At 44.9% G+C, this 24119-nt stretch overlaps 2 protein-coding genes across 2 annotated transcripts in view; both read right to left on the reverse strand.

Moving 5' to 3' along the window:
- GTF2F2 (general transcription factor IIF subunit 2) overlaps window positions 1–24119 on the reverse strand; it is a 933714-nt gene that overhangs the window by 7158 nt on the left and 902437 nt on the right. The window lies entirely within an intron of this gene.
- Window positions 7338–24119, reverse strand: part of LOC147698415 (uncharacterized) — a 40384-nt gene continuing 23602 nt past the window's right edge. Inside the window, exon 3 of the mRNA XM_086933593.1 lies at window positions 7338–7715. Coding sequence (XP_086789719.1) covers window positions 7338–7715 — 378 coding nt within the window. The remainder of the gene's footprint in view (window positions 7716–24119) is intronic.

Consider the following 24119-nt stretch of genomic DNA (forward strand, 5'->3'; position numbering starts at 1 on the left):
CCCATTATTTTACATCGGATATCAGTTATATTATTTTAGAACAAATAATATTCTGGAGTCCAGTCTCACTGGCAGCTGCCTACATTTAATGTGAAAAGTTAAATGATTGTGCGCGTTTTATTGCATCTAGAACAAAAATAAGAGGTAATTTCTTTTTTTCAGGTGTATGAAAATCTCAAACAGGTCAACAGCACTTTCTGATTTGAGAAAGTAATTTTGTTTAGACTTCATAATAAACATTTTTGTAAATTGGAGTGTGTTTCTATTTTGCATCGTGAGCAAAAAAAACTGTGGATTTACCCCAGATCTGTGACTTGGGAAGGAATGTTTGACAATGTTAAAAATTCCTTCCATCATCTTTTTGTGTTGTGATAGCTGCCCTAAGTGGGAAGGGTATGCCCTGTTGTGGGTCCTGTGCTAGCTATGCCACTAAATTCAAGCTAGCCCGGCTGATGAGGAGTGATATCCCGAAACCGGTCACAGGATGCTTGTTTTCTGGTCCCAGGGAGGACCTGGCCTGGCAGTTCGAGCCGAACTGTTTCCATGGGGAGCAGGGTCAAGACTGATTTGTATTTGGGTGGATCCAAACTGAGGTGGCATGGTGACCAAAAAAAGATTGATTTTAACCCAGATCTGTGACTGGGGGTAAATGTTTGACAATGCTGAGCATTCCGTTCATCACCTTTTTGTGTTGTTCTATTTTGCTATATCCATCTATGAATGAACATAAATAAGTGACAGATGGAATGTTTGAATTGATCTCCGACACTAATTACGCTGCGCTGGAATCCAGCCCATCGTTCTTCTGACCACCATGCCACCTCCGACAAGAACCAGCCACAAGCAAATCAGTCTTCATCCTAATCCAACAGGAACAGTCCAGTCAAACGGTCATGCAAGGATCCCTAGGAACAGAAACACTAGAAACCCAAGAAGATTTCGGGCTAGTAGGGCCTCTTCAGTCAGGTGTAGATCGAGCCCTATGGCATAGTGAACATGATACCCACATATGGGCACTCAATGCGCACATAGGGTGTCACACTGAGCTACATGAAAAAACGATTAGGCTTAGAAATATGGCGTTCGGGGGAGAGAGGCATGTTTGTGCAACAGAATCTCGCCGCTTTTTATGACACGACCATTGATGAATTCTCATTGAATACCCACCAGTTTTTAATGTATTGGATTAATTGAGAGTATACACCATCTAAAGGACTACTATTTAATCAATTCATTATACTTATAAAAATCTCATCAAATATTAGATCTAGAATTTTAGGGTTGGCTGCGCCATAGTAATTATGTTACCCTGCCATCTGTGAAACCATCGGACAAAAACTTGACTCTAAGCTTTCCAATATAATCAATTTTGTGATTTTGAGAAAACTCCAATTTATGCTTCTGCCTCTTTTCCTGGCTGTGTTTTAGGTGGAAGCGTTTAGAAACCGGCTAATCCCAAGTACTAAGGATTATGTGGGGGGAAAATGGAAAATTGGCAATTGATGTTCATCCGGGCAATATACAATGGGCCAGAAAAGAGCCCAAACAAGACCTCATTTTTGGTCAAAGCTGACATGGAGGATACACTGAGTACTGGAGATGCCAACATGTAAATGCATACTCTAGCTAGCTGCCCATCATCATTACTAATGACATTTAAGAAAGCCATGAGCAAGTGATTGTAGCAGGTCACTATGCCACAATATCTACCTACTTTAAATTTGGGAGCAGGTGAGGTCCATGTCTACACCGTATCTTGTGCTTGGAATGTTTGACCAATAAGGAGAAAGCAAGAATACTACAAAGATTGATCGTGCAGGCCAAGTGAATCCTAGTGGTGAGAGAATGCCACAGCAAAGCAATCTGTAGGCGTAGGTGCTTTCTCTCCCATATCTCCAACAAGTTGATCCTGAAAGCAGAGGTCACACGCTTGGCCTTACGTATGCCTCAGTAGCGACAGTTGGTTCTCTGGCTGCAGGAATACAGGGATTAGAGATATAACTCAGGTAACTCAACGAGCGCCGACTACTGATATTTTACTTAAGCTGTTTATACAAGCAAAAACTGCAGGCTCTCTCAATTTATGCCCTGTTTTGCTGGAGTTTTTCCTGGAACTTGGCTTGTTCATACAAGACAACTTATTAGAAACTTATTAGAAAATCATCTTTCTTGGCTTGGATGATGAGCCCTTTCCCAGGGGACTCCCTGTCTGAGGATGTGGGAAACCACCCAGCAGTCTATGCAATACAAATATATTTGTTTATTCCAGAAAGTCTTCTGCTGTCGAGCATGAGACCATCTGGGGTATGCAATGTTAGACTCCCATATATGAAGAAGAGGGACATGGCCAGGTAAGTAGCTCAAGAGAAATCTCAAAACAGAATACTAGTAGCCAGAGCAACTGACCTTGATAGGAGTAAATGATGTTACACTGCAAGAGACAGATATGGCCTCTCAATAAACACCTAAAGAACTTGTGAATTTTTCAACAGAGACTAAGTGATAAAAAAATAAGGCAGTTATGTTGGAAAAGTTGTAATCTGATAGCGGAGTCTGTTGGCTTTCCCTCCTCAGATCACTAACCTCTATTTTGTGCTCTGCATCCTAGAAGCTAAGCAGGAGCTAGACTTCGGGAATAAAACCTAACCACACTGACACAAAAGGAGTTGGTTGTGACGCATGCCTAACTACAGCTAGAAACAATTACAGAGGATTTCAGTTGACTCCACTGTCCTGTGATAGTTGAATTAGCCCACAACCTTTGGATGCACATTGGAAACATGAATATTTCAGATAAAGTGCAGCACTTTATGCGGCTGAGCTTCATTTCCTGTGCAATTTGAAGTCAGGGCAGACAGAAATATTGTGGACACTTCACTTCTCGATTATACAATTCCACATATGGTCAATTGTTTCTATTTTCTGTGCAAAAATGGCGAAATATGCATCAACTTACTTACCCCAAAAGCAATCCAGGAAAGACCCACACCATTCAAAAATATTCACAGGTTTGCACAGAGGCGAGTGCGACAGCCATCACGTCTCAGATATATAATCTGTTCGTAAACTGAAAATAAATGACCTGCAGCAACACAGTACCATGCAGAAACTCAAAAATATAGCTTCTTTTATTACATCGCAAGGTGCTTGCTGGGGGATGCGAAGGGTGTTGGTGGGCACGCCCTAAAATACTTTCGCTTTAAGACCTTTAACAAAGAATTTAGGGTCTTTTAAGTTATGTACCAATAGCCAGAGCATCCTTACTGAAGGTTACTCACAAAGTAAATGTGCCCAAGCTAGGTATAGAAGCAAGTACGAATAGTAGTAAGGGAGGCTTAACATGTTCTGAGAAACCGTAACTAACCTTCCTTCTTTTAAGAAACACAAATCACGAACAATGGATGTAGGGGAAAACTTTGCCAAGTCAAACACTTCTATCCAGTGGAGGCTCCTTCACTGGGGCTTGGGGGCGTCGCCCCGCTGCTTTCTCGCAGTGCGAGAAGGCAGAAGTGCCTCGAGAGCCTGTTTAGGGGCGGGCAGGTCCTGCTTGAGGGCCGGGGGAAGTGGCTTGCCCACTGTTATGGGTACTGACTGATTGGTCGGCCCTCGCACTCTCCCTTTTTCTCTATGTAGGCTGCTGCATACAGCCTACATAGAGAAAATGGCCCAGCTGGGGCGCTCTACACTGCGCCTCAGCAATGACATCACTGCCATTGCAGCATTGTGGTTGGCTTAGGGGAGCAGGAGGAGGGAGACTGCCTAAAGGGTAGCAGGAGCTGAGGCGGCGGCGCGGGGTGCAGTCACAGAGGAAGGTACATTTTTTATTTGATATAGACCGTGCCACTTCACCCCCTTCACCCACACGCGAACCCACCTGCCCATTTTGCCGGCCGTGACTGCTGAAAATGGGATGCTCTAGCAGCAAGATATGCCTGAAGTCCCTGTGTGTGGCGACCAAGGTAACAGGGGATTCTGTGGGCTGTGCAGAGTGTGGAGTTCCGGCCACTTGCTGCAGTTCGGTGCATGGTTAACATCAGGCAGCTCCTTGTTCCGGAGTCCGCCGTTTCGTGCACGCTGCAATGTTGCTGGATAACTGCACAGCTCCGGCATCTGGAAGGATCTCGTGTGGGATACTGCACCCAAGGGCACCACAACTCATACTCAGACGCGTGCATTGGTGACTGGACAGCAATTCGGCCGCGGACTTCCTCGCGTCTTATTTCTGGCATCTGCTTGTGTTCTCTGTGTGATGGTCTGTGTTAAGCGTGAGTTAGCAGGTCAGAGAGGTGGCACATGTGCTGGTCTCTCTTGCTAGGATGAAGGCAACAAACGGGTGCATCAGGCCGAGCTCTCGCTACAGGGGTTCGAGGGAATCTTCTACAGCGGGACTGCTGCCTTTTGTACTTCCTGTATCCCAGGCCCTTGCATCAGGGTTTGTATGTACACAGTGCACATTTAGGTTAACCCGCAGAGTACAAAAGCTCACCTAGCCCCTCTAAGGGCAGAGCTGAACATGTCCGCTCGACTTGTATCTGGAGTTAAAAGATTTGAACACATCACTCCAGCCCTCAACTGCTTCAATTGGCTTCCCATGGAAGGGAGATGTATCTATAAACTGGCCTGCATCACACACACCCTTCACTCTCCTGCCCCCAACTACCTAAATAACAAACTGAAAAGAGCTGGTCAATCCAGATCGCTGAGAAGCTCCAACTCACTCCTTCCTATGCCTCCGAAAATGAAAAAGAAATCCACCCAATACCGATCGTTTTCTGGCAACGCTACCAGGATATGGAACGCTCTTCCTGAAATCCTCAGATGCAACCCCTCCTTCTCCCGTTTCAAAAGGGACCTGAAACTCCATCTCCTAAACAAATACTTTCATGACCATTGTCAACCTACCTAGACTATTACATCCGAGTTGTCTCCTCTCTCCCCGGACATTCAAGGATAGTGGGTGACCGGACTATGTCATTCTCACCTTTTTCTTTTTTTTTGCTCTCTCCCCCTCCGATGCACTGCATATTTATCTCCCTTGCTGTATTTTTTTTCTTTGGTTTGCTTCCTCACTGCCAGCCTACTATGTAATGTAATGTCCTTCTGCTGTTTACTGTGTGTATGTAAAGCGCTCTGATACCTACGGGTTAAGCTAGCGCTATATAAAACTTAAAATAAATCAATAAAAACTGTTTCTTAAGTCCCTATTTGTAGATCTCTGACCTGACACATAACCTGTCCATCGCTTACAGGCCTTAACCTGATCACTTCTCTTTATTTCATTTTTTGTTTCTGTTATTTTCATCACCAATTCTGTCTGTTCTTCTTATTATTGCTTCCAAATGCACCGTTTGCATACTCTTTTTTTTATAATTTTCGCGGGGGGAATCCCCCTGAACCCCCCCGTAAGTGGTACAGGTTTGCTCGCTTCACTCGCTTGCCGAAGTGAAGTACGACAATTGTTTTACGCCTCACCACTTTCAAATGTCAACAGCAGCCACTGGTTCTATCCCAATTCGGATATTTCTTTTTTGCTTAACCACATATTTTATTTTCAGTTTACAAATATCATGCTCCCAGAATCAAAAAAAATATATGCACAATTGACCTGCATTACAGAAACCAGCACGAGAGAGCTGATGTAGACATAAGATTAAAAGAGCAAAGCACAACAGTCGATTAATTTGAGCCAAACTGGCACCAACCGCATCAGGTGGCTGCAACTAATCAAACGTGACTCGTGTGGGGGAGGGGCAAGAACTGAAGAAGGGGAATGTCCAACTTTTCTTTGAAACATATATCTCTGAAAAACCGATAATGGTAACAGAACAGCACGATTGATTACAGTGTGGGATGGGGTTTGTTAAAATGTAACCCTGCTTTCATCTGGTTTTTGAAAGGCAACCCCCTCAGCAGTCAAAACGCCTCCCATGGTCCTTGTTAACGAGATGAAATGTAATTGCAGAGCTAACGAGTTCGTTCTACAGCGATCTTTCAAAGGGGGCGTCGATGTGTTGCCAAGAAGACCCAGGTACTTTGTATGCGGAGATGAGGATGTGTGGAAACCAGCTGCTCGGAGGCTTCATACAGGCAGGCAGCGCTTCCAATCACATTCGAGAGTTTATGCTCATGTAAAACACAGACACCCCGAAGTCCATATCTATTCATGTTGTGAAAATAATGTGCCGTTCAAACACAAAACCATTCGCCTATCTTTTAATAAATCTATCTCCACTAGCAAATCTCTTACCAAAACATTTCCGTCGCATCACTGTTCATTTTGGACCCTCTCTCAGTTTGCTCGTCGACAGTGCAGATTTTTGCTTATTAATTATACTTCACACATTCAGTTATATTCGTGGGGAACATATGAGTCCAGCCTTACAAGCAACTCTAGATTTTTTGCTGCTGGCTTATGTTTCACTAAGTCACAAGACAACAGAATGTGTATACATTATCTTAATTTGAAATGACAGTGGCACACTTATATAAGGAATAATGCCACCCCCCCCCCAAATTTTTTTTTTTTACGTAACTAAGAACACAACGCAAGTAATACATAACGTGACGATTAAAAAAACCTAATACAGGTAATTTGAAACAAAGCGAGACAAAGTACAGGACAAACCCAGATAACCTGTGCATAGCACAGTAAGCCTACCCTCTCACAGAAAGCAATCTCATACAACATTTTTCTACAGTGTTGAACTTTTTCTTCATCGAAAACTAAAATGATATTGGCCAATCAACTGACAATCTAAGACCTACAATACATCCTATCAACTTTAAGACTTTACTTTTTGGATTTATTTAAGAGTTTTATATAGCACTGACAAGACCCGCTTTACAACAGTACTGTTTATAACAGCTAACACATATAATCAATACAGCTGCATTGAATTAAAACAAGTCAAAGTATGAGCACAAAAATATAGCAGGTAAAGCATATAATCAATACAACTGAAATGAATAAGAAGAACTCAAAGTATGAGCACGAATTAGGAGGAGAGAAAACAGAGGGGAATGGGACTTGTGGGCAATGGACGTCGTGCTAGTTAAGGTGTTGGTTGAGGAGGAGATCCTTCAGCTGTCTCTTGAAGTTTAAGACGGAGGGATTTGTCCCAATATGCACTGGAATGGAGTCCCAGATTTTAGGGGCACTGATCGAAAAGGAGAGTGTCAGGGCTGTTTATGGGCTTTAGGCGGAATGACTAGTAGGGTGTTCGACCTTCTTCGTTTTTTTGTCTTACCTGCCTTTTTTAAATTGGAGGTGGTAGGCTAGTTTCCCAGTGTGAAGGGCTTTGTGATTCAGACAAATAGTTCTGAACCTACAGTGAGCTTCAATTGGGAGCCAGTTCAGTTCTTTCCGAGGAGATTTGGCTGTATTTTTTTATTCCAGCAATCATTCTAGATGCTGCATTGAGAGTAGATATAAGTGGTGCAAGATGGGCTTTTGTTATGCCTGTGAGGGTGGCGTTCCCGTAGTCCAATCTAGACAGCACCACTGCATGCGTGACAGATTTAAGATTATTCGTCGGCAGGTAGAGTTTAATTATGTTCAGAAGTTTCCGGTTGTAGACGGCGTTCTTTGCACTGTTCTTAATATGATCTTTCATAGTCAGTATGGGGTCCAGAGTGATTCCTAGAGATTTGATAGAATCATCGGCTATGATTATATTGCAGTTAAAAGCGTCTATGGAGTTTATGCATTCTTGCATCTGGGGCACAACACAGATCCATAAACAGAGGTGGCACCATCCGTCATGGAAATGAACCTAGCTTGAATTAACACAGACAATACTGAACACTTGTTTCCTGTACCTCATTCCGTCCCGCCACCCTTAAGCAACTTGGCTCGTACTGAAGTACACTAGCATTTCTACAGACCATCTTGAGACTACTAAAAGTGAACTACGTGCACAGAAAGAGTCCTATAAAGCTGGATGACAGTGCAGCCAAGCAAGCGTACCATCTCCTCCTTTGAGATTCCTCAGTGTTTGTGGTTACCCAGCAGAACTTCATTAGAGGTTTACACATCTACAAGTCTGCTTACTTCCAATCTGATCAGAGTTCGCAAATACTGGGTGACATGTTGGATTTCATGCAGAGTCACAGTGGTACTGTGTTGTCTGGCCAATGCCTTGTCACTTACATGATTTTAAGATTTCGACCACCCTTATGGCTTGGCCACTTTATAAACACAAATGCACACACCCCTCTGCTTCGCTTTTGGATCTCAACACTATATTAATGCCTTTCTAGTCCCTCTTCTCATGTATTTGCCGTTTGGTATTGAGCGGACCAACTCATTGGACACCAGAACACAATGCATCAGAGGGAGACTAGACCAAACATACGAAAACACATTGTACTTCACACTGTGTTCCAATAGTAGAGATAATTTTTTTTTACAGTGCATGGCAAGTACGTGAAGCTGGTGAGTATGTTTGTCGGTGTGTGTGTCGGTGTTGATGTCAGAGCATGTATTTATAATTGTGTAAACTAGTTTTAGGAGGTATGTATAAAGCAGATAAGGGGTTTATACCTATTGATTTTTTACTGTAAATATGTCTTTATCAACCATGTCTTTACAACAAAGTTTTCATGGCAAAGGCATGCGTGGTAAAGGCTTATGCATGATGAAAATTGTTGTTGTAAATGCATGCGTGGTAATGCTGCATGCGTGGAACAGACTGGGGTGAAAAGGCATGGTAGTTGCATGCATTGTTGCATCATACAACCATTGCACTCCAGCTGGGGAACATATAGCTCCAGGTAGGAGTAGTGAAAAACTAAATATGATAAGTTTTCCCATGGGATCATGGATTTAATGACCCTGGTAGCTTCCAGTTTTTTTAAAATTTTTAATTTTATTTGTGGGCTGTGGGGGGAGCTCCAGGGTCCCTGTAGCCTCAGCCAACACACAAGTAGCCAGAATATTTTTTATTAAGTGGATGCCCTGGTGCCCAGCCAGGGCACTCACACTTTTGGGGTCGTTGGGGTCAATGCTAGGAGTTTGAGGGGCCCCCGCCGCCCAGCTGACTCCCCTTGCGGTAACATGCCACTCTTTTTTTTCTTAACAAGTTGGTGTCCACCTTGAGCACCCACAACGGTACAGCTATAAGGGTAAAAGACGGAATTTCACAGCACTCACCTGGTAGTCAACACAATATTTTCGAATTCAAAGTTAAAGAGTGGTGCACACAAAGGAGGAAGATTTACCCTTCATTCACATTTAGGAACTCTGAAAGGAGGGTCTTGTGGAGTCCAAGATTCGGAGTAACAAATGTACGTGTGAAGTATAAAGAACTCAGTATTGATGAAGATAGTATTGTGAAAACAACGATATATACCTTGAAAACAGTTTGAGCCAATAGCGTTTATGTCACCCACAATGGTAGTCTGCTTGAGGCTGCGGGTTCCTGCTGGCTTCCCTTGTGGGAGCCACCACTTTTTTTTTTTTTTTTTTTAAAGGTGGGTGCCCGGTGTCCACTCAGGGCAACCACACTTCTGGGGATGTTGGTGGCTGTGGGAAGATTCTGAAGCCCCTCATGGCCCAAGCTGGCTCCCCTGTCAGCAAGCGCCATACTGGATGCTGGCGGGATTTTTCTTGTGTTGTGTTTTCACATTATTACTGTTTAAGTGCTGCACAAATACTTTACATATTGCTTCTAAGTTAAACCTGGCTGCTTTTATGACAAGCTACACCAAAAGGTTAAGCATAGGTTAATTTAGTGAATTTTTCTGTAGTTCATCCTAACAAGGATTGCTCGAGTAGAGTTTTACCCCCTCCCCCACCCCCAACACCCCAACCAACAACTCAATTTCACACGGTTACCATGTATCAGGGGAGGAGAAGGAGGGGATGGTCATTAGACACAAAAAGACCCACAATGGTGTTCCAGATGTTAAAGGTGCCGGATGTCAAAAATGCAAGTGGGCAATCTCTAGAAAGGAGCAAGTTCACAAGTCTTTACTGCTTTCTTACAGCCTTTTATTTCATACTAGCAGCCCGTCCCGGCGTTGCCCGGGGCAGAAGGGGCTGGGGGCAGCATCGCAGCAGGAGAGGCGCAGCAGAGCGGCGGTTTTGTTGGTCCTGTCCGCTTCTGCCCATGCTTTGTTTTCCCCGACATCCCCACTTTGTGGAAAAGGCTTTCTGAGCACTCAGTGTTCATGGCCCCCGCCCGTCGTAGGTCCTGGCCGCTTCTGCCCACGTTTTGTTTCCCCCGACGTCCCGACTTTGTGGAAAAGGCTTTCTGAGCACTCAGTGTTCATGGCCCCCGCCCGTCGTAGGTCCTGGCCACTTCTGCCCACGCTTTGTTTCCCCCGACGTCCCGACTTTGAGGAAAATGCTTTTTGAGCACTCAGTGTTCATTGCCCCCGCCGGTCCCTTGGTGCGCACTTACCTCATCCGCCGCTCCTCCCCGCGCTGCTGAGTTTACCGCTCCACTGCTCTTCCGCTTCTCCTCCGCTTCTCGCCGCTGCTCACCGCTTGTCCGCTCGCCGCTCCTCCCCGCCTGTCCGCAGCTCCTCCCCGCGCTCATGTTGGGCGCTCTTCCTCTTGCTCCTGAACGCCGCTCCTCCCTGCGCTCCCATTGTCATCACGCACGTCTTGGCCGGCGCTACTTCCACGGGACTACTTTTTTTTGTATTCGTAAATTGTCTCGCAGAGACAGTGTGCAGATGCACCGGTGGACAGCCTTGATATCCGCATGCAGACTCCAGACCACGGCGGGGTTGTATGTGGATGCTGTCCTTGTGCAGCGCGGCCACTGAACGCCTAATGCGCAGCGAGACATCGCAATGGCGGGTAGCACATACAGTGTAGGACCAGTGGAGGCAACATGCTGAACGGGTGACTGCATGCTCCCAGGTCTGCCCCTGCAGGGCACGTGTTCATCCGTATCTAACACTGTCTCACAGTGCGTTTCTTCCTTGTAATGTTCTACCCATTAAACAATGAGGCCGCGCCTCACTGGGTCATTGAGTTGGCTAAAAATTTACTCGGGCTAATGCAATTAGGGTATGTAATTGAGGCAATAGGCATTAAGTGGCTGTTCTTTAACGGGCACTGCAACATGCAGCGTGGCCACTCCTGAGCGCAGCACCTCCTGAAGGGGCCAGCGGGAGTCCTGGCCGCCTGTGCTCCTACTCAGCGTGGATAGCCGGATCCCTCCCGGTCCCTGACCGGGGCTGGGCATCTGGCTCCAGTGAAGTCCACTTTTCCCCCATTTGGCTCGTTAGAATAATCCCGAGCCTCAGTTTTTGCTTGTTTTTTTTCTTTCTAAGTTAAACACTGAAGGCGGTGTCCTTTATCCGGGCGTTGCGCTCAGTGTTAAAGTTAAAAGAAAAACAAACAAACAGAGCACGGTGATCCTGAAGTGGACGCTGCGAAAAGATGAATAAAAAAAAAAAGTGAGCCGGTCCACGCACATTAAAGAAATAAAGAAAAGTAAAAACATACAATTTAAGGGTCTAACGTTTTTTTCTAACTTTAACACTAAGCGCGGTGTCCTTTATGCGGGCGCTACCCCCAGAATTGAGTCTTCCACATGTACGTAATCACCCCGGATTAGCAGATATATAACATTATATAATGTCACAGGGGTTCCCGGGACGATACTAAACACATACTGCACGAAGTCTCAATTGAGGCATTACACAACGTCAATACAAATAGCAATGATGTCCATACAGAGGATAGTGAGGTTTAGTGGGAGGGTGTATTCGGGCTATACAGAAACTACGTTTTATCTATAGGCTCCGGCAAGAGGTGGGATCAAAGCACGTTTTGCCTTTCCAGAGTGTGCCTTGCAAGTAAATGTTTCTGACTTATCCGCTGTCTGATTGAGCCTGTGTCCCTTAAACACACAAAATGCTCTGAAACTGCCAAATATATCTGGTAAAGCTCCTTGACGCACAACTGCAATCACTGTTCTTATGTCCATTTGTTTACTGGCACCTCGCCATAAGCTAGTGCGAGTTCAAGGAAACCGATCTCTGTTCCCAGCCAATATCTTAGTGTAAAAACAAAACAAATAAAATGCATCCAAGTGGAAATACTGGCCGTGGGAGGGAAAGAAAGGATGGATATGTAAGAGAATGAAACGTAAAATAATGAAGACGTGTGAAAAACAATTAGGGGGAAGCGAGGGAGAATTTGCACTTTGCAGACTGCATTTCACTTTTTTATGATCTTAAGCAGGAGTAACCTACTAAGCACATCTATTAAACACTACTTCACAATTACGTAAATGAAATAAACACCTTGCGCGTCCCCGGACTGTTTGCTGTGCTACCAGGAGGCAGTTCCATCTAACAGAAGTGTGGTTCTGGGGCAAACTAATTGTGCACTCGATGTCGGCTTGTTTTCTTCCTGTTTCCTCCCCCTTATGACGTTCGTGGCCAATGGTTAAAGAGTTGTGATATTTTGTATCCAAAGTCCTGTATATGTTTTTTTGCTGCCTTGTGATTGGTGTACTGTCTGATTAACCCTGACCCCTGCTTGACGTAATTGTAGAGTCTTCGTGGATGAAAGGCACGCCCGATTTTTAATGTAATGGGACGAAGGCGTCTGGGTAACTGCAAGGAATGTGTGTCTTTTACTACATTTGTCATTCCGCGCTGTCTGTGTATACATAAATAGATTGAAAGTGCATTTCCGATGTATGTTTTGGGATTTGCAACTGTTTGTTATAAATTTAGTGAAAGTGCATTTCCTCTCTCGGTCTGCATATTATGCGTTATAAATTCCGTGAAAGTGCATTTCCGGTGTATGTGTGCAATGTAAGTGTGCATTTGCTCTTTCGGTCTGCATATAAATTCCGTGAAAGCGCATTTCCGGTCTATGTGTGCAATGTAAGTGTGTTGTGAAGGCATGGCCCTGTAAACGCCCACATTTGTTGTTTGAGACGCCCACGGCCAGGTTCTTACACACAACCACGCCCCCAAGGGACTACTTTGACACTTTTGGCGTTTTTGCTTTTTTAATGTATATGGTGTAGACATGAATAGCCTATGTCCTTCTGCTATATCTCCCCTTTCAAATGGTGTATTGGGTGTAGTGATTGGTGCATTACTTTTGTAGTTTACCTGGCTCAAAGGTTTGTGTTCTCTCTTTATAATAGTAGTATAGATTTTAATCAGCCAGGCAATCCATGGGTTTATCCAGATTATCAGCTCGCTTACAAGTGCTGCTTCATAATATTGAACAAAATCAGGGCATTTCATTACACCCTCCTATGTATGTAAATTAAGTTAGACCTTTCCCAGTAAGTACCATCAAATCCCCTCTGCAATATTCTTTTGAGAAACAGTGCTGGTAGAACCTAATACAGATTACGTAGGCAAGAGACAATACAATCCCAAAAAATGCAATTCTTCTCAACCAAAAAAAGGGTAAATTACGCAAAGGCTATATGTGTGTCTTCCAAAATGTCCCTGAAATTTGGGTGATTATCTGTCTACACAGAGCGCATATTTACTTGTGGAGTTCACTTCTAGATAGCAAAGGGAAGTCTGATTCCAACATAAGGGAGAGAACTCTAGAGCCGATCAACCTTTCTTGGGACAAAATAAAGTTCATATTCGAATTCCTTTCAGCTGACCTTGAATTAGACATCTCATCATACACTTTAATTTCTATTAAATTGTGGCGGAGAACAGTCTTCCAGACTGGTTGAGGTAAGTAGAATGGCACGAGCAAACAATGTTATTTTGTAGTCCCACCACCTCCATATGTTAAACATTTAGTTTCCTCACTATTTAATTTTTCTAATCATCTGTGTCAGCAAGTATAAAAAGTAACAAGGACACTGATTAATTCTGCCTATTACCTTTCTTTAGTGTCCAGGGGCAGAGTGCAACTAGTTTGGATTAACCTTAACTTTAGGATTGTGATGAAGTGCCTGTCCGTCCTTTTATAAAACTGGACCTAAGCCCATATCTCGCGAGAATTTCCACAAGGAAGGCCCGCTTGACTGAGTAAAATACTTTCTCTCTGTCGAGGGACACTAAGATCAAGGCGAAATTCTCCTGCTTAAAATTCCTCTTCGGAAATGGTTGCCACAGGTTCGGAACATGAGCCAAAAGCAGCCATACTTCCAGATGGCCCACATGACCCACCTAATACTTAGTCAGATAAGCATGCAAACATATATAGTGATTTAGTCTCACCATCGCTAGTGAACAGTCGCCTGACAGAAGGTCTCAGTCCCCCCAATCACAACGCTGTAAAACAGTGTTGTGATTGGCTTAGGGAAGCCCGTGTGCTTCCTGCTTCCGGGACTCACCAGGAAGAGAAACAACGACAGAGGATAGACAGCAGCCATGAGGAGGTAAGTGTTTGATTTTTTTTGTTATACTCCCCACCCTTCCACCCCTCTTCCCTGCCAGCTGTCACTGCAGATGTCTGAGGTACTAAATCCTTGAACTGTTGCATTTCATGGTAGAACAGGTCGCATAGATTAAGTGTTTTAATAGAGGTGCCCTGGGTCTGGTGGGTCGCCCACCATTTACACTGTTCTCCCATTTGCTCCAACTCAGACTCGAACACTCGCTTGGGAAATGTTTAATCAACCCCCACCCCCCTTCCTACTCTCCGGTACCAGTGTGCTGATCATAATGAAAGGTCAACAAAGGGGCAGTAGCAGTGCTTGTTCTGTGCATGGTTGTGAGGACAATCAAGCTCCATCAACGACCATACAAAGAGCAACGTAGTGCTCCTTCTGCCCCAATGCAACATCTAGTCTGATGACTCGGCTTTCTTCTAGCACACAATACTTCCCCGACCCTTGAATGGGAGAAACATTGAAGGATACTAAAGGAGAAAGATGCAACAATAAAAAAAATAATGTAAAACAAATGTTTAAACCTAGAAGATCTTTGATCATTCATAATTAAAATGTCCATACGGAACCCAATATTTATCTTATGAAGGCATATACCCAGTGCTTAATTAGAGCTGTGGTTTCTGGTACTTGGCACTGGTGCTTGGGACAGTATGCCACAAGGTGGCTTTGTTTAGCTAATTTAGAAATGACCACAACAACAGGTAATTATTAATGCTATACTCATAAAAAATGTTTATTGACTGCCGCCCAAGACATTCTTATAGCTTTGGGGGTCTGAAATAGTCTGAATTGTCACACTTGTGGGAGTGTGATGGTTAGTAGTCGTGTTGTAACCATCATAGGCAGCATTGCAGGGCAGTGTGTGGTGGAATCTGCTGTGGCCTCCTGACGAGAGCCCGAACACTATTTTTTTATTACACAAATCAAGCACTGCGTATACCTTCTCAGTCCTACAGTCATTCACTGTCCCCTATCATTTCAGAACAGCAAGTTTCTAGTCAAAGTGATTTTAGTGTCTGATATACAGCGGTCTGTGTTCTTATTGTCTTCTTTGCAGAAGATGTTATTTGGTTATACTGAGTCTTTGCTACTTTTCTCCCTTCAATGGGATTCACCAATGAGCACATACTATGATTTTGGTATTCTGGTCGACCAGCCCCGATATTCTTTTGCAGTACAGCACTTTTTAGCTGCCTTTTTCCGAGAGGGAAGATTTCTAGCCAAGGTTGGCCAGGATTTGTATCCATCTTTTCAGTCAGCTCAATTTCAGAATAACATTGGAACACGCTCCCTACCTTCCTCATAGCCACTCTGCCTCAAGTCCCTTATGTCAAGAGTGATCGTGTCAGTGGATTGTCTCTTTCATACTCGAGCTCTTATCCAAAAAATGCATTGCACACAATCTGGTATTCAGAAGGCAGTTGAAAATCATGGTTTTTGCTACATTCATATTCAGATTTAGTTCTATGACCTGCCCCTACATTTCACTTCGGCACATAGTTGCCCCTTAGTGAGTTAGCAACACAACCTATAACACCACCATTAGCATCATATATCGCCATCAAAATACTGTCTTATTGAACAGTCTGTAGAGCAGGAGCAGAAGGACAATTATTATCCTCTGAGTGTTCAACCCTAAAGATGCTAACTAGGCAATCTCTGTCTGCGGCAATTTTTGTTTACTGAGGCTGAACAGGAGAGCACCAGAATAATACCCAATTACCTACCAGAACCATACGTCATACACACACGCACACATTCACACACACAAACACACCTACAAAGAAATTACTTTGGGGTTGTCACCACTATCCTTCTCAATCCAAATACCTAACTAACATGTCCACCACTCAAATTAATTTTATATTTCACTATACTAATTTAAGACTAATCCTCTATGGGTTCCGGAGCAGCGTGCTCCTCATCGAAAAAGCACTTTAACGCCTCGTCAGGGGTAGCAAGCTCTATATAAACGCAAACCTTTTTTACCTTCTCCATCCCTCCACTATCCTTCTCAAACCAAATAAATAACCGACTAACATATTCGCCACTCAAACTACTTTCATATTTTCACTATACTAATTCCCCGTTAATCCTTTATGGGTTCCGGAATATGTGTGCTCCTCACCGAAAAAGCGATTCCAGGTCTCGTCAAGGGTAGTAACCGCTATATAAATGCAATCACAATACAATACAATCCTGTGGGAGTCCTATCAGGGTCAGCGCAATCCTCTTTACTCCTGCAAGAGTTCCACAAGATCGAAAAAAAAAACAATGACACAAAAAAAACAGATGGAGTGGGTGTCACTTGGGGTATGCAAGGCCCTGCAGCCAACCTCATGCCACGCACTGTGAAGGGTTGTGTGCTGGCCAGTTCCTGCGTCCAACCCAATGTCATACTGAGCCTTTGGGGGTGAGGTCGAGATTTGTCTGCCACCCAGAGGGAGATGGGCAAGTGCCTGGTTGCAGTCCAGTTCATTTAACTAAAACTGGTGAATTTCAGTGAAATATACATGTCTAAACCTCTTTTCGGGGATCATATCGAATATACCATCAACTGCTTGTCTTCACAGAAACCTTTGTATTTATTCTCAATCCTCTCAACTGAAGCAACAATTATCTATATATGTGCCAGTCACACATGTATCTGTGTTAAAGGTGACTTGAACTGAAAGGGAAATAATATAGGCATTACATGCTCTCCTCTCCTTAAGGTGGCAAGGCTCCAGCAGACCGTATACATCGGTTTTCTACAGCGCTTACAATGCCACTTTAGGTCTCTTAAACAGTAAATAGTTTGGACACTATCGCTTACATATATTTCTTGGAACCATGGAGTGGCAGTTCACCAAATCAAAAGATGGCATTCACTGATATGTTGCCTACAACAATTTCTGCCCTTTTTATTACTCACCCATCTCCTTTAAAAGAAATTCAGCCATGCGACCTTAACCTTTAAATATCAACTGCAAATGCAAAAACATCCACCACTATGGCCACAATTAGTCAGAATACCTACATAACCCGCTGCTGGTGCTTGTAAATCTTTCTCCAATATCACCACGATATACATAAAGAGTGGTAGTCAAGCCACTTTCAGAGCAGTGATGATCTGATTTTTAAAGAATTTTTATTTTTAACTTTTCAGCTCTCGAAAATATTTGAGTGGGTGGTGACATGATTAACAACAGTAATGTCAGAAAATTGTATTTTGGACGATTTGCAGTGAGTATCTTGTGATGGAGCAAGGTGGAAACAAAAAATGTTGTATACCCCTTGTAAAGTCAACTCTCCATAATAGTAACATGTATTAATCGGGTGGTTTTGAAATTGACCAACATAGACTAGAATGCACCTACACAAATACACGTGGAATCCTAAATTGCATGTAATTGCAGAACGTAATTTACTAATCTGTTATGCATTTTGTCATAAAAAGTACGCATTTGTCATAATCTAATTGAAAATTGCATGGATGTGCTTTCTGTCTGTTTATTTGTGCCATAAATCATGAAGATTGGTAAGTAAAATCATGCATGTATGTTGCTTAAAGCTAGGTAAATACTAACTGGGATACTATTAGGAAAGGGGAGGTAAACAGAAGGGCTTTATTTCTCAAATTTACGTTTATTTGTGTTTGTTTCTATAATAGTTCCTAAATTGTGGCCTAAAAGAAAATGGAGGCTGACTGCGACTCCGAGTTTGTGAGGAAGTGAGCATGCGCGGGGAGAAGTGCGAGCTGCCTGTGCCTGTACAGAATGGGTCAAGGACAGTGTGGCCTGCCACTAGGAACAGATGTCAACTTTTTTGGAATGTCAGCATCTTGAAAGTGGGAATAAGGCATCGAATAACAAATTAAAGAACACAACAGAAGAAGCATGGCATGAACAATGGGCTTACTATTTTTTTTAATTATAATGATGACTTTGAAATTGAACAGTAATGTGATGAGGTGATGCTCATTCACCTCTTAAGTTAACAATCACGGACAGTCTAGAACCCTAAAGTTTCAACTTTTAGATAGATACATTAGTGAAAAAGGGTATAAAAGAGGACATTTGGGACGATGAAAGGAGCTTGCTTTTCGATCTTATCTTTGCATCCCGATATGCTGTTGGACTGCGCAATTTCCCTATGGCGCAGGGACTTTGAAATTTTTCTGAACTTTAACTTTTGAATGAGTGCGGAGTCCTATGAGAGGGGAACATCGAGAGAGATAGAGAGGTGTTCTTTGGGAACTATTCTGTCTTATGCTGATGTCTGTGTTTCTACATTTTAGTAATATTGACCTGTTCTTATTTTCTAAACTGTCATGCTAATACCATGGTATTAGAAATTAAACTGCAGATGTAAATAATGTATAAAACTTTAGTTTTAAATGCTTCATAATCTAGCAGCTCTCCTTTGGTCTTCACAGAATCTTTGGAGCAGGGTAAATGTGTGTATGAATGATTTACCGTGTTATGGGCACACTGATGAGTAATTTGTGAATAGCTCCTTGGGTTAAGGTGATGGTTCATAGAGAATTTCTGGAGACGCGCTGCATCACTTGCCAAGTGAACGGAAATCGCTTTACTCTAAATTCCTGTGCAAAGGCTGGTCTAGCACATTAAAGATTAACCAGCAGCTTGGATGTGGTTAGATGTGCCTGATGTATTTGACACTTAGGCCCTAGGGATAGTGCTAATGTAAAAACTACCAACTCACAGCAGACAAACTAAATCCACTCTCAGTAGTATTATCGACAGCTGAAATAACCTACACTATGAAGCTGAATGTTTTAGGAAATTCTACAGACTATCATCCCACAGAGGTCACATGTGCCAAGAATCAGCATATTTTACATGACAAGTGACACTATGTTCATATCGTCATTTCAAAAGGATGGTCCCATAGACTCAGTTCTCTCTCTCTCACCATTTAAAGCTTACATATTTACTCGAGTAATGTTGGTCACCTAACAAGGTATTTTATTTAGTACTAAAGAAAAAAGCTTAGGAACACTACCCAACAACAATACAATACAGCATGGAGTCACTAATCCACTATGAGGTTTCTCTCCTATCATGGGGCTCTTAGTCGTGACTGGGATTACATATCTTGGGTACTGTTGTTGATCACTGATATTTCAGGGCTGTAAACAAATGTAGATCCATTTTCAAGCATGTGGACCACTGATTGTAAAAAAAATTCATTTCTCAAAAACACATTATTGGGCAGAGTGGCTAGAAGACTGGTCCTGAAGAAAGTCTTAGACATCTACTAGAGGGTACACAAACTAGGCTGAAACATGTCGACCCTGCATTAATTATACAGTAGAAAATTCCCCACCCCCCTTTTTAGGTCGAGGACTCTGTCGCACTGCATAAGCAGTGGGCGGAGCTCCGAAGATTTTATGTTTCTTGGTGTAGGGGGCTTGAACCCGCCCCTCTTATCCATTGGCTGGCCTCGTAAATGCTGGCCAGCATTTGGAGGAGAGGGGCGTCACTCCCTTTAAGCCCCGTCTTTTTTGGATTTGGGGGCGTGTATTTAGGTTCTTTTTTATCTGTGACGTCATCCAAATTTCGGAGCTTGGCGGCAGCCATTTCTGCCCGACCGCGTCAGGCCCTTGCATCCCAGATGTGTGCATGGCGTCCCCCGAGTCGTGTGTATGGCGTCCCCCGAGTCGGTAAGTTTTCTTCCCTAGCTGCGCTCATTATCTTTCACGGGGAATAAGGCTCCAGCTTTTGTTTTATACGGTGGGGAAAGTCGAGTAGGGGCCTGCACGCCATTTGGGGACTGTGCCGGGGCATGGCGGGGACGAGATTTAAAGATGGCGGAGGGTCCAATTCCGGGTCAGGGATTCAATTGCGCAACCAAACCCCCCCCCTACCACGAGCGATTGAATCCGCGAGCTGCTTCTCCCCCTGCGCAGCCTCGCGGCATGTATCCTGCCTCCCTGTGCTGCCATGACTGGGGGTTCGATACCCCTGTGCCTTGGTGCTGCCTCGTGCCTGTCGGTGCTCCTCGTTTATCATCCTGGTCACAGCGAGCGTGGGGGAAGGCTGGCACATTTAGGGGGGTTGGTGGCAGTCAATCGGCGGGCAGGGTAGCTAACATCGGTGCCCAAAGCTTTGCCGGCTTTGTCATACCGGGCTTTTACCCGCGCTGGGGATCCTGTGCTGCGGTGAGCTTGGATTGTGCCCGTCTCCGATGCTCCCTTAGGGTGGTGTTCCCCCCCCCCCAATCCCCCAGCGCGAGCCAGCGCCGCTGCAACGAGTCTCCAGTGGCGGGGGCCCAGTGGTGCGGCGCTGGTTCACCGGGTGCGGGTCCGTCGTATGGGGTTGATCCGGCCTCCCGGGCGTTGTGATGCGGTCTGTCCCCTGTCCGGATCCTCCACCCCGGTTGCCGGGCAATGGGGCAAGGAGAGGTTTCCTTTTTGTCTGTCCCTCACGAGCCTGGCGTGAAGCCCAAACTTCCTGTGATTATGGGCAAATATTTTGGACACTGAACAGGGCAGCCCAATGGAGCGCGATCTTGCCCCCCAACCCCCCCAACTTGATCTGGTTCGATGCCTTTCGAGGAGCTTTAGCTATTTGCCTGGCACGGGGGAGAGGAGAAGGAAAGTCATGCGGGCCTAACCAGCCACTCGGGCATCCCGTGCTGCGGAGCAATGGAGGGTTTGTTATCAGTAGGGAATGGTGAGCAGCATGGTGCCCGCACCCAAGGGAGAGCACGAGTCCCCAGCAGTTGGGGGAGCCGAGCGGCATTGCCGCCGTGAGTTTATGCGCCGACATAATGGGGGTAACATGTTGTTACCACCCTCGCATTTCCAATTTGTGCAGCAGCTGCGACAGTGTCCGCATTCAGGGCACACAGAGGCACACCTGTACAACTTGTGCCTGCTGGTGACCCCAGCGTGTCAGCCTGGTAGCGCGTACAGCGTTTAGGGGGGCAGGTTGGAGGTCCCCGGTTGGATCCTGGTTGGGGCAGGGCGTGGGGGAGACTTTTCTCCCGCGAGCCCTTACTGGTTAACAGGGCCCGGACAGGATCGCGGGGGAGTGCTCACAAGTTTTTACCTCATTCCCTAGCAGGAAACTATTAAGCCAGAGTACAGCTGTGTCGCAAAGGTTTTCCTGTAGGCAACTGCTGAATGCTGATAACGTGTACTGTTTTGCCATCCGCAGATTAACATATAGGAGAGGGGGAGCGGGTGCTCACCCGGATACAAAGCAAGCAGCTGGACAACGCAACAGAGTCGCAGAGGTACTTAAAAGGGGATATCATCATGGAATACACACTGGTGAGAAGGGGCTCAGTGGGCATGGGCTAACCTACCGCAAGGAGGTACTAGGGGCCCCAGTGCAGGCGACAACTAACGATTGTCATCACCATTTCTCTGCCACCACGTAACAAAGTTAGTCGCGGCGAAACGAGTGGCAGGAGTGACAGGGGCCCCGGCTCGCACGGTGCAGAAGCAGTAAGGGTGCAAGGAGGCAGGGCCGACTCAATGGGCGGGGGGGGGGGGCAGGGCAGGGTGCCTGGGGTTTACCAAGCCGCTTGTGCATGAGACGTGCTAATCGGTTCTCTTTTAAAACAGGCAAACAGCCGATAAAAGATAGAGGTGCAGCGGTGTGCAAGTCACGGCGGATTCTGGAAGGTAACGGAATTGTCTCAGGTAACAGTACCTCACCATATGTTCACTGATGGTCCGCTTTAGGGCTTAACATCGTTGTGTCACAGGGGCAACCTAATTTCTCACTTTCTCACCAAGGTTCTGACGACCCAAGCATCGCCGCCAGGAGGTCCATCAGGAACACGTCACCGTGAGTGGTGGTTATTGCGGGGAGGGGTTCGGAAAGAAGTAGTTTCGTAAGACCTCAATAATAGTTATTCTTTTTAGGAAGAAGTGCAGACCGCTGCCGGACGTTATACAGAAACGTGAACAGGGTAGAAGGGAGGCGTCCGAGGTAAACCCCTGTGCTTGCTCCCCTGCCCCCTGGCTATGTTTGCTCCCCTGCCCCCTCGCTGTGCCTGCTCTCTTGTGTGTGTATGTGGCTCTGGGTGTGTGTGCAGCTCTGGGTGTGTGTGTGGCTCTGGGTGGGGGTGTGTGTGTGTGTGTGTGTGTGTGTGGGGGTGGGTGTGGAGATCTGTGTGTGTGGCTCTGTGCGTGTGTGTGTGGCTCTGTGTGTGGGGCTCTATGTGTGTGGGGGGGCTCTGTGTGTGTGTGTGTGTTGGGGGCTCTGTGTGTGTCGGGGGGCTCTGTGTGTGTGGGGGGGGCTCTGTGTGTGTGTGGCTCTGTGTATGTGTGGCTGTGTGTGTGTCTCTGTGTATGTGTGGCTGTGTGTGTGGCTCTGTGTGTGTGTCTGTGTCTGTGTGTGTGGGTGGCTTTGTGTGTGTGGCGTGTGGGTGTAAATGCAATAGGTCATGCATTTGCGAGCTATTAAGCTATTGGCATTGTAAATGACAATGCCATTTATTTAACGATTAAGCTATTGGCAATGTAAATGACAATGCCATTTATTTATGATTTAAAAAAAAAAATGTCATGAGCAATGCCAATAGCTCTACCTTTAATAATGCCGAGACCATTGCATTGTATATGCTTGTTCAAAATTTTAAATTAGATATCCCACGGACATAAGTAAAGATGGTCTTAAATACATCAGGCGGTAGTAAGAGTTCTCCTATTTTTCACGGGGCAGTCTGCTTCTCACTCACAACCACTGATCAAGCATGGATTGTCAATCTGAAGAGCTCTCCTGTGAGGGAAGTTGTAGCCCACACCATGAACTTGATTTATGGTGTGAGGAGAAATCCTATGATGAAGGATGCCATATAAGCGTGAGTGAGGGTTTTTGTCCTAACAAGAGGTTGCTCGAGTGAGAGATAAAGCTCTTGTCATCCAGGTTGACATCTCTTTGTGACTTGGCGCCATTATAGGCCCTGAGTTCCTGGTGTGTGTAATTATAATAATAACGCCATTTATAAAGAGCCTGAATACACAGAGAGGTGTGTCTCTGCACTAGACCCATGTTTTCAGTTTTTTTCTGAAATCAATTTCTGAAGGGGGTGTACTAGTAGGTCTTTAATACTCCCTGCCCCCTCCTCACTTTGTTTTAAGGGCTTTTTGTATGGCTCAATGTAGAGAGCAATGAGATAAGGAGGCAATGGTCAGCCCTGGTATATGTCCTGGTACATATATAAAAAAAAAAATTGAGGATTGCCCATTGATAGTGACTACTGCCTGGGGAAGATGATAAAGGGCTTGGATTCAACCAATGAATTCAGCCTGGATGCCCTCATCTCAATGTGGCACACATGAATATCCACTTAACTTAATCGAAGGCCTATTCGACATCTAAGGTGTTCAACACTACTTGGGATTGGGCTATTTAGGCCCAGTTAATTAAGTTGGCTGCAACATTAGTAAGACCTACAGTATCTCTGCAAGAAATCTACGTTGCCAGGATGTGTCTGGGGCTTCCATAACCTTACCCAGTCAGTTGGTAAGTCTCATGGCATATATCTTGCTATCCACGTGGGGTTGTGAAATTGGCAGGTAGAAACCTAGTGCAGATTTAGATTTCTCTTTTCAGAAAGACTGTTATATGAGCCAACTGCTGGGAAGAGGGAATGTGAGTGCTCTGCATGATATCTTGAATAAGCTGCAGTGTCAGAGGGGAGAGGGTGTTTTTGAAATTGGCTTGAAATATATTAGGTAGAGCATCTATACTTGAAGTCTTAGGAGAAGGGGAAGTTGATGGAGCTGCCAACAGCTCGTCTTGCGTC

Source organism: Lissotriton vulgaris, chromosome 8, assembly GCF_964263255.1.
Source record: "Lissotriton vulgaris chromosome 8, aLisVul1.2, whole genome shotgun sequence".
In the NCBI taxonomy this organism is placed as follows: domain Eukaryota; kingdom Metazoa; phylum Chordata; class Amphibia; order Caudata; family Salamandridae; genus Lissotriton; species Lissotriton vulgaris.